This window comes from Nicotiana tabacum, chromosome 22, assembly GCF_000715075.1.
Source record: "Nicotiana tabacum cultivar K326 chromosome 22, ASM71507v2, whole genome shotgun sequence".
NCBI classification, from domain to species: Eukaryota; Viridiplantae; Streptophyta; class Magnoliopsida; order Solanales; family Solanaceae; genus Nicotiana; species Nicotiana tabacum.
Window position 1 is genome coordinate 68370943 of NC_134101.1, and position 11831 is coordinate 68382773.

Consider the following 11831-nt stretch of genomic DNA (forward strand, 5'->3'; position numbering starts at 1 on the left):
ATCCGTATTAAATATGGGTCGGGTCGGATGATTTATCCATTTTTTTCATTACCCATTTTCGACCCGAACCATATCCAACCCGATTCGCCCGTTTGCCACTCCTAGGCTCGACTGTAAACTCTGATGTGAAGTTCACATTTTTTTCTTGTAAATAAATTACTCCCTCCGTTCCAATTTATGTGAACCTGTTTGACTGAGTACGGAGTTTAAGAAAAAATGAAGATTTTTGAAATTTGTGGTCCTAAACAATTCAAAAAGGGGCCCAAAGTATTTGTGTGGTTATAAAAGCTTCTCATTAAGGGTAAAATTGTAAGTTTAAACAAAATTGTTTCCAAATTTAAAAATGTATCATTTTTTTTGGAACAGACCAAAAGGAAATAGATTCAGGAACAAAGGTTTTATAATATTGCAGTTGATGAGCTTTCTGCGGTAGTATTATGTCTTTTATTTGGCGCTGGAGAGAGTTTAAGATGGATGTCTGCATTTGGAAGAACTCTCAATGCTTAATATTATTGCAATCCTGGTATTTAGCTTCTTAAGAAAAGTAACTGTTGTTCAGATTTTATTTCTCTTTTAAGAAATTCGTCCAAGACGAAAGCTCAAATTATATAGTAGATCACTTGAAAATAACACATGAACAATAGGTGGTAATCAAACTTAACCCAATTAATGGCGCTGGATTATTAGTTGAGTCGATTATTCAAACCCAATAGCATATCATGCAATTGATGGGGAAAAAATGTGAACGGGAACACAGTATGATTTTCTAATCAAACTCATTATTATTAGACATTATTAACTTGTTAAATTATGTTTACTAGATAGTGTCCACTTAACCAACAACATTACGATCAGAAAGGCAGGGCAGCTACAGACTCAGTCGGCTCACTTTCTCACACTCGGTGAACATATATTTGGCCTAAATTCTTTTAAGTTTGGAAGTTCCTTTTGTTTGATAGTTAGGCCAAAAAAAAAAAACATCTTTTTATCCAAAACTTTGAAAACTAAGTGACCTTGCCTCCTGAATCTAGACTCGTGTTTGCTAGTTTTGTAGGCAATCCTTACCACCAATCAAAAGTTAATTTGTAACCTGTCCATTCAACAAAGGATTTAAAATTTAAGCTCGAATAGACCTCCAAAAAGAATTGCTAACTTAAAATCGATGCAACTATTTAAGAATTCCAGCAATAATGAAAAACCACCAGTTTGAAATTCACAAAACTATAGATGATAAGAAAAGCCAGTTCAAAGTACTCTATTAAACTATACCAATGAAAATGAAAAACTACTAGTACTATATTATATCAACCACTTAATCCACTTCCTCAATCTTAGGTCCTGCACTGCTAGCACCAGCTGGTGGAACATCATCATCCATAGGTGCGCCTGCATCACCACCAGCACCCTGATACATCTTGGCAATTATGGGATTACAAATGCCCTCAAGCTCCTTCATCTTGTCCTCAAACTCATCAGCTTCTGCAAGCTGGTTGCTATCAAGCCATGAAATTGCCTGATCAATGGCATCCTCAATCTTCTTCTTGTCATCCACGCTAAGCTTTGAACCAATTTTCTCGTCCTTCACCGTGTTCCTCATGTTGTAGGCGTAGTTCTCCAATGCATTCTTGGCCTCCACCTTCTTCTTGTGATCCTCGTCTTCCGCCTTGTACTTCTCAGCTTCCTGCACCATCTTCTCAATTTCTTCCTTTGACAACCTACCCTTGTCATTGGTAATTGTAATCTTGTTCTTCTGTCCAGTGGTCTTGTCCTCGGCTGAGACGTTCAAGATACCATTTGCATCAATATCGAAGCAGACAGTGATCTGAGGCACACCCCTAGGAGCAGGAGGAATACCAGAAAGCTCAAATTTACCCAATAAGTTGTTGTCTCTTGTTCTTGCTCTCTCACCCTCGAACACCTGAATCAACACTCCGGGTTGATTATCAGAGTATGTAGAGAATACTTGCTCTTTCTTGGTGGGAATTGTGGTGTTCCTAGGAATCAGGACAGTCATCACACCTCCAGCAGTTTCTAACCCAAGAGACAGAGGTGTGACATCCAAAAGCAGCAAGTCTTGGACCTTCTCATTACCCTCTCCGCTAAGGATGGCGGCTTGCACAGCAGCACCATAGGCAACAGCCTCATCAGGGTTGATGCTCTTGCAAAGCTCCTTGCCATTGAAGAAGTCCTGCAACAGCTGCTGCACCTTGGGAATTCGAGTGGATCCACCGACAAGAACAACATCATGAACGGTGCTCTTATCCATCTTGGCATCCCTCAAACATTTTTCAACTGGCTCCATACATTTCCTAAAGAGATCCATGTTCAACTCCTCGAATCTAGCACGAGTAATGGTAGAATAAAAGTCAACCCCCTCATACAGAGAATCAATTTCGATTGTTGTCTGAGCAGTGGAAGAGAGAGTTCTCTTTGCCCTCTCACAAGATGTCCTTAATCTTCTTAGAGCTCTTGGGTTACCACTAATATCCTTCTTGTGCTTTCTCTTGAATTCCTGGACAAAGTGGTTTACCATTCTGTTATCAAAATCCTCACCTCCAAGGTGAGTGTCTCCTGCTGTAGCTTTCACCTCGAAAATACCCTCTTCAATAGTGAGAAGGGATACATCAAAAGTACCACCACCAAGATCGAAGATAAGCACGTTCTTCTCACCTACACTAGTAGCTTTCTTGTCCAGACCATATGCAATAGCAGCAGCTGTAGGCTCATTAATAATACGCATGACATTCAGTCCCGAAATAACACCAGCATCTTTAGTAGCCTGACGCTGTGAGTCATTGAAGTAGGCAGGGACAGTCACCACGGCATTCTTTACAGTTGATCCAAGGTAGGCCTCAGCAATTTCCTTCATCTTTGTCAGCACCATAGAAGAGATTTCTTCAGCAGCAAACTGTTTCTCTTCACCCTTGTAGTTTACAACAATCATTGGCTTATCACCGGGTCCAGGGATAACCTTAAAAGGCCACAATTTCATGTCGCCCTGTACAGATGTATCACTAAACCTCCTGCCAATAAGCCGCTTTGCATCTGACAGTGTAAAGCACAGTGAGCATTAAATAACGAAACTTTAATCACAAATAATACTGTATGGATTACAGCACAAAAGCCAAAAATATTTGCACAACACCTATTCAAATAGCAAATTAACATGAAAGCACATAAGTTCCATAAAAGAAATTGACTAATCAGTAGTCAACTATACTGGCATATATGTGAATAATAAATATGAGTAAACCGGTCGAAGACTAGGATAAAGGATCTGAAAACGATATAGTAACATTTGTTCCTACCACGTGTTTAATTAAAATAATCATACTACTGTGATCTGGCAATGGCTAAAGCATGCATTAAGATATCATATCCTTTTCGATTAAAACAATTCCAGAAATTCACTGATTTAGAGTTCTCTAATTTTTCTCTTATGCCCACAGCAAATTCACCAGATAATATTAAATTATTTACTAGATTAAAATCATGTCAACTTGCCTACACCTCAACTAAATCATCAGACAAATTGATTGTTCTGGTAAAAATTCAGACTTGAAATCTGCAGGTAATTTTCATATGTTTTAAACAGTGTATCAAGATATGCTTAATCCTCCTACGTGCTTCTGGACCATTTAACAACTAAATAACAATGAATACAAATCAAGCTAATTTACACGAATCACACCACGTCATTCATCAAACTTAACGTCGCAACAAATCAAAATTTTAAAAATTTACCACTCATCAACAACCATACTATTTAGAACAGAAATAAGCAGAAGAAATAGTATGAGATTAGATAGGAAAATTGAAAGCTTACCGAAAACGGTGTTAATGGGATTCATGGCAACCTGATTTTTTGCAGCGTCACCGATGAGACGTTCAGTGTCAGTGAAGGCAACATAAGACGGCGTCGTCCTGTTTCCTTGGTCATTAGCGATAATCTCCACACGATCATGTTGCCAAACGCCAACACAAGAATACGTAGTTCCCAGATCAATCCCGATCGCTGGTCCTTCACCTTTTCCGGCCATTGCTTTAATCAGCGACGTATATATATAAGTGAGCGAAAAAGAGAGCTAAATTATTATGATTTGAGAAGAAAGAGAGAAAAGAGAGCTAAATTATGATTTGAGAAGAAAGAGCAATATGATGAGATATGGAGGGAGGAAGGAACAATGGGTGGTATATATATAACGGCTTCGGGTTAAGCGTTTTGTAGCCGTCTTTAAGGGTTCTAGAATGTTCTTTTTTGCCTAATTATAACCAATCATGGATTTTCCTGAGCGTGTTTTATGGGATCTAGAAGGTTCTGTTTGTCTAAGTCTAACCGATCAGGAACTTCCTAATTCCTGCAGACGTAGCAATGGTATTACTTACTACTGTTGGTCGGGGACGTGCTATTTGTATATCATGCTATTTTATAATTTTAAAATTATGAAAATAATATTTTTAGATTTCTTACTCGTAAAAGTAAAATCTCTCATGTATTAAAAAAATATAGGATCATAAAACTAAAAACAAGTTTGTAAATAATCACAAAACCAATTAACCCGACGTGCTATTTGTACATCAGATTCTTTCTTTCGTCTGTTGCAACCCTATTCCCACACAAATATTCAATTTTCGAGTATGAATTTGAGATAATAATGAAAGTATGTGAATAATTTATTGAATAAGGGTTAATTATTAAACTATTTGTTAGGATCGGGAACCCGGGTAGTGCGAAATTTAGCCAAACAACGTTATAATGATAATAACAAAGACAATGGAAGTTGATAATAACGGCAATTAAAGAATATAAAGAAGACACAAATTTAACGTGGTTCGGTCAAGGTGACCTACGTTCACAAGCGGAGAGAAGCAATTTCACTATACCAACAAGAGTACAAAAGAGAGTACAAAATTAGAGTAAATACTCTAATTACCAAATATCCCAAGAGAATAACCTCACAAGATCACTCCAAAGAAAGGGTTCACACAAGTGTTTCCCAACATTCACTCTCTTACAAAATACTCTATAATAAAATAAAGGAGGACAAAGAAAGACAAGAGTGAAAAGCTCTTGAATTGGTGTGTTTGCAAATGAGGAGAAACTCCTCTATTTATAGCAAGAAATCCTTGGCCTAATAATGGATATTATGTCATGGCAAATGTCATGAACCACAAATTTGTTATAATGGATATTATGTCATGGCAAATGTCATGAACCACAAATTTGTTATAATGGATATTATGTCATGGCAAATGTCATGATCCACAAGGCCATATTACAAATCTCCACCTTTGCCTAATTTCGGCTTATATATAGTAAATTTGCTCCACCTTCTCCGCAAAAACCCCAATGGGCAAAATCATTCTTCATAAATGCCAATCAAGTTCACGCAAAGCTTGAACTTGGATACTGGAAGAGGTTTTGTGAACATGTCAGCAGGATTGTCTCTAGTGTTGTTCTTCTGAACTGAGACTTTTCTTTCAGCAATGGTTTTTCGGATGAAATGATACTTTATATCAATGTGCTTCGTTCTCTCATGATACATTTGATCTTTAGTCAAGTGAATGGCACTTTGACTATCACAGAAAATGGTAACACCACCTTGGTGTAAACTGAGTTCCGCAAATAGACACTTCAACCATAAAGCTTCTTTGATCGCCTCAGTCACTGCCATATATTCTGTTTCGGTAGTAGATAAAGCTACTACATGTTGTAATGTAGCTTTCCAACTAATAGCGCAACCACCGATGCAAAATACATAGCCTGTCAGTGATCTTCTCTTTGTCAAGATCACCTGCATAATGTGAGTCTACAAAACCAACCAAAGTATTAGTATTTCTCCCAAACTCCAAACATGTGTTTGAAGTACCTCGCAAGTATCTGAGAATCCATTTCACAGCATGCCAATGTGCTTTACCAGGGCAAGCCATATACCGGCTTACCACGCTCACTGCTTGTGAAATGTCTGGACGTATACAAACCATTGCATACATAATACTGCCGACTGCACTGGAATAAGGAACCTGTGCCATGTACCTCTCTTCTTCCTCTGACTGCGGGAACTGAGCAGCTGATGACTTAAAATGAGCAGCAAGAGGGGTACTAACTGGTTTAGTATCTTTCATGCCAAACCTCTCCAAGACTTTCTCCAAGTACTTCTTCTGGATCAGAAATAGCCTGTTGGCTTTTCGATCTCTTTTTATCTCCATGCCAAGGATTTTCTTAGCTGCTCCCAAATCTTTCATCTCAAATTCACTTTTCAGCTGACTTTTCAAATTGTGAATTTCTGTTAAATCCTTAGCAGCAATGAGCATGTCATCAACATATAATAATAGGTACACAAATGAACCATCATTTAACTTTCGGAAGTAAACACAACTATCATGCATGCTCCTCGAATAACCATGACCCAACATAAAGGAATCAAACCTTTTATACCATTGTCTTGGAGACTGCTTTAATCTGTACAAGGATTTCTTCAACAAGCAAACATAATCTTCTTTTCCTTCAATTTCAAATCCTTCGGGTTGATGCATGTATATTTGTTCCTCAAGTTCGCCATGTAAGAAAGCTGTCTTAACATCAAGTTGTTTTAATTCCAAATCATACATGGCAACGAAGGCAAGCAAGATACGAATAGAGCTATGTTTAATAACAGGTGAGAAAATATCATTAAAATCAACTCCTTGTACCTGACTATAGCCCTTTGCAACTAATCGTGTCTTATACCTCGCATCTTCAACCCCTGGAATGCCATACTTTTTCTTGAAGACCCATTTGCAACCAACAATTCTTTTTCCTGATGGCAGCTTCACAAGAGACCAAGTTCCATTCTTGTGGAGAGACTCAATTTCTTCATTCATTGCAATCAGCCACTTGGCTGAGTCAGCACCAGAAACTGCTTCTGAATATTTTGATGGTTCTCCAATTTCTTCAGTTTCCTGTGCAACTGAAAAAGCAAATACAACATAATCTCCAAACCTTAATGGTTGTTTACCTTCTCTTTTTGGTCTATGTTTGGCTATAGAATACTCCTCTTCTTCTGATTCAACTTCAGGAGTCTCAACTTCAGGAATTTCAGCTTTTGTCTTAACTTCAGGAGTTTCAACTGTATTTTGCTCCAAAGTTGATGAGCTTGGCTCAGAAGGAATGCCAACCTCAATCTCCACCTGGTTCTGTGTACTCTTTCCTTTATCTGTATTACAAGAACTAGAAGACTCTTTTCTAGAATATAACATAGAGGATTCATCAAGGGTTACATCTCTGCTAATTATAAATTTTGTTACCATGGGATCAGGATACCATAGTCGGTATCCTTTCACCCCAGATGCATACCCAAGGAAAATGTACTTTTTAGCCTTTGCCTCTAATTTTCCATCATTTACATGCATGTATGTAGGGCAACCAAATATCTTCAAATCAGAATAATTAGCAGGAGTACCTAACCACATTTCCTCTAGAGTCTTAAAGTTCAAAGGTGCAGAAGGAGCTCGGTTGACAATATAACAAGCTGTAGAGATAGCTTCTGCCCAAAAGGCATTTGTCAACCCAGCATTTGAAAACATGCAACGAGCCCTTTCCAAAAGAGTTCTGTGAGCACCTAATTTTTACCATACTTGTGATTTTTCAACACTTTTTAGTATGTAAATAATTTTAAGTTTAATCTACATATTTTAACCTAAACTTCATTTTTAGTAGGTTTTATTTAAGAAAATTAAAAATCACCAAAATTATATGTTCTTGATTTTGAAATATTCAACTAGTATTTTTATTTTTACACTCTTAAAAAAAATATATTAATTAAAGCAAGAGTCAATGAGTTATTTCCATGTGGCAAGATTCTTCCTTATCTTTTATAACAAACTCACATGCTCTCTCAAAAATGCACATGCCCATACACACTCTTTTTCTTGGCCACTAATTAATCCCTATACCTAGACCTATATATTTTCCAATGACCCAACACACAAGGGATAGAGTCCAAAAAAGGGGAGAACGGAGAGGGCAAAGAGAACAACCACAACAGAACGGAAAAAAAAAAAACAGGGAGGGATCGAGAACATGCCCCAACACCCATCTTCTCCATTTGGATTTTTGACAAAAATTAACCAGTAGATAGTACCCAAAAAATAGTAGCTAAGCAAGAAAAGCTTCTGTTTCCATCACTCATAAACAACGTTTGTTTTCTACCATTAAAAGGATCTTTCTTCTTCAAGCAAAATCCACCATGAAAGAGCCTCGAAAGCTCCATATTCTTCACCAAACAATCAGCAATAAAACCACCCGAAACATCTCCGTACTTCTCCATTAAAATCGGCAGTTTTCTAGCCATTAAACCCACCCAAAAGCAACCTTGAAAAAGTCACAAAACCAGCTCAAAATTCACCAAAATGCAGCTCCAAAACCACCCAAAAACAACCTTCTTCCTCAACCAAAAACACCCCAAAATCAGCACCAAATCCCAGCTAAGCACACCCCCTGAACAACCCCGTTTCGAACATAAACAGTGGCATCAAAGTGGAGGTCGAGGTTGCCGTTGAGGTCTCGAGTCGCCGGTTCTGTTCAAGTTTTTTTTTCCGGTGTGGTTGTGGCTGTTGTTTAAGTTTGATTGCCGATTCGATTTCAAGCTTTGTACGCAGTTGAAATTTATTTCAAGTAAATATATGGTTTCAATCCTTAAGGTTAGTCTCCATTTTGTTTCGATTGTTTTTGAAAAGCTTGAAATCTATGTATTTGTTATTATGTTGCCTTCATTAATTGTTAAGTCAATACCTGATTCGAGTGTTTGCCAATTTCTGATGTTGGTTAGATACTACTATGCTTAAGAGCTTCTGTGTATATAACTTGGTTAAGAAATGTAGGAGATGATGTTGTCTTTTGATAAATTTTGGGCCTTTACGTCTTTACATTAGGCCATGAGTATTGATCTTGAAGATAAAAGTTGAATAGGCTACTGATTTAGTTTAGTCCAAATTTTATTGGGGTTCCAAACGAGCTTTCATATCCATCTTGTTAATGTCCTTTAGTTTGGTATTCAATGGACCTTTCATTGTCTGATAATAAGTAAAAATGATCAGAAGAATTAGGTAAATATGGGCCAATGTTCATGGGGCTTATTGGATGAAATGCTATTTTATTATGCTTCTAGTTTGTCCTATTAGCTTTATTTATTTATTAATTAATTTTGTCTTGTTAGCGCGATAAATAATAAATCATTGTGACTATGAGTATGGTTCCCGTAGCATGGTCACGATACATACATCCCAACTCAAGTGCGCATTTCACGCGACTTGACCTAAACTTCAAATAATAATAAAATAAACATGTCGTAAATCGCGGGTGCATTTCATGTGGCGCGGTTTGCAATGTGTATCAAAACGACAAGTGTACGACATCGTGACTTGTTCCAGAAATAAATTTCATAAATATTAAAAGCGGTCAGAAAGCTAAAAAGCACAATAGATTTTAAATATGTAATAAATCAGATAATTAGGCCAATTATTACAGTTGAGCGACCGTGCTAAAACCACGGAACTCGGAAGTGCCTCACACCTTCTCCCGGGTTAACAGAATTCCTTACCCGGTCTTCTGTGTTCGCAGACCATAAATAAGAGTCAATTTCCTCGATTTGGGATTTAAAATAAACCGGTGACTTGGGACACCATAAATTATTCCAAGTGGCGACTCTGAATATATAAATAATCCCATTTCGATTAATGTCACTTAAATTGGATAAACTCCCTCTCCCCGTTCGGAAAAAAGGAGGTGTGACAGCTCTGGCGACTCTGCTGGGGAACGAACCCAGAATCTCTGGTTCAGGGTTTAGAATTCGAGCTTAGAATAGCGGTTATGATTGGCTCTCATGATTGTCTTATTTTTACGTGTTTGAGCCTAATATGCTAAATGCCATTTTTTTTTACCGCTTTGATATTCTGTGAATTGTATATAAACTGCTACGAAACCCTTCTTCTCTCTGAGTCTTCTAAATCTTCTGGGAAGTGCACGCTGGCATGACTTCTTTTCTGTTGTCATATCGTAATTTAGAACGAGGATCGGATCAGTTACAAAGCCGGATGGCCTTTTGGTTACCGGTACGTTGCCCCTCCGGCTCGAGTTGTCCGTTCGGGTAAGCCAGGTCTAGAACCATACACCCAGGGTTTTAAGCCAAGAATAACATAGCCTCATGCCGGATCCCTAGTAGGTACGTTTGTTTGCATCACGTGCATTTGACTTTGGAGACTCAACACAGGGGTTGGGTCTGTCTAGGACAGGTGTACCCAATTTAAAAGACCATTCTGATGCATGTTTTACATGCTACTTGTGCATTTATCGGTTTCGGCTTGTATGTTGACCGGCTTTTAGAATAGGGAAAGAAAATCAAGCAAAATCAAGAAGTGAGGTAGGATAGAGAAACATCCGGAAAATATCAGTGTTCAAAATATCCTGAAACTCTGCCGAATTTTTTTTTTTCAAAAAAAAAAAAAGAGAAAAGAAAAGGATGAGTCTTTGAAAAAATAAGTCCTATTTTTCCACGAGTCAAAACTCACAGAACTACGCGGGTCTGATTCTCACCGGATGTGGGATACGCAGGCAAACCTCATCGGTTCCGGCCCACAATTTTTAAAAAATCCAAAAATATTTTTCTTTATCTCCTCTTTAGAAAGTCTTTCTTTTAGACCCTAATTTTCAAAATTCTAAAAATATTTTCCTTTATTTCCTTCTTTAGAAAGTCTTTCTTTGAGACCCCATTTTTAAAAATCCAAAAATATTTCCTTTAATTCCTTCTTTTAGGAGTCTTTTTTTAAGAAAATCCCAAACAAATAAAAAATTAAAAAATAATTTTAAACCAAAAAAAATATTTTATTTGTAGGAGTCTTTCATTAGAAAAAGAAAATAAATGAAATTAAAATCCAAAAAAAATATTTTCTACCTTTTTTTTTTAAGAAAGTCTTTCTCCCAAAAAATCCAAAAAAAAACAAAAACATCAAAAGCCAAAAAATATTTTTCGTTCTTATATAGAAGTCCTTCTATCGGAAAAATTAGAAAAAATAATCAAATTCCAAAAATATTTTCTTTCTTCTTTATAAGTCTTTCTTTCGGAAATTAAAAAGAAAAAATCAAAATCCAAAAAGAGTTAGTTTATTTACCTTATTTCTGATCCTCCCGAACTACGCACGATCTGATTCATGTTCCCACATGATACGTAGGCAACCCACATCAGGTTCGATCGACCAAAAAATAAATAAATGAAAAAATAAAATAAAAATGATGATGATAATAAGGACAGACTGAGTCCATTCTAACGTGTCTCTTGTTTTGAATCATAGAAAAAGTTTGAGGTGGTCGGTTTGTGGTAAGTTGGCAACACAATATCCAAGGGAAAAATGCCATTGACAACTGGCATCGAAGCTGTTACAAGTGCTCAAGAGACTCAGGGTCAGAGGGTTCTACAGGAGTCTACTGTGGTTGAGGAAAATAGAGTACTGAAGCAGTAAATGACTGAAATGTGTCAAGCATGGGCCAATGGCCAAGGACCGCCTTTTTCTATTCATGGTTTCCCAGAGTTCACATCCATTTCGACTACTACCATTCCGGTCTCATTGCCCGATCAATCCTATCCACCTGGGTTCAGTCTTTATCCCAACTGTATGACTACAACTGAAACTTCTGTTGCGCGCTCCCAAAGTGTGCCATTGACAACCAATCAGACAACCACTACTGTTATACCCGTCTTCACCATCCCACAACCGACGGTGGTGCAAAAGAAAACTTACGAGTCACAATTTGCTACCCAGCAAGAACAATACCATTCTCCTGAGTACCACTCGTA

At 37.4% G+C, this 11831-nt stretch overlaps 1 protein-coding gene across 1 annotated transcript; it reads right to left on the reverse strand.

The window, feature by feature from the left end:
• Window positions 1–1188: 1188 nt before the first annotated feature.
• Window positions 1189–4172, reverse strand: LOC107803414 (heat shock cognate 70 kDa protein 1). Its single transcript, XM_016627130.2, has 2 exons — window positions 3827–4172; window positions 1189–3045 (listed from the first exon to the last, which is right to left on the reverse strand). Exons 1-2 carry the CDS (start codon window positions 4038–4040, stop codon window positions 1313–1315), a joined length of 1947 nt encoding a protein of 648 aa, XP_016482616.2. The 5' UTR covers window positions 4041–4172; the 3' UTR covers window positions 1189–1312.
• Window positions 4173–11831: the final 7659 nt, after the last annotated feature.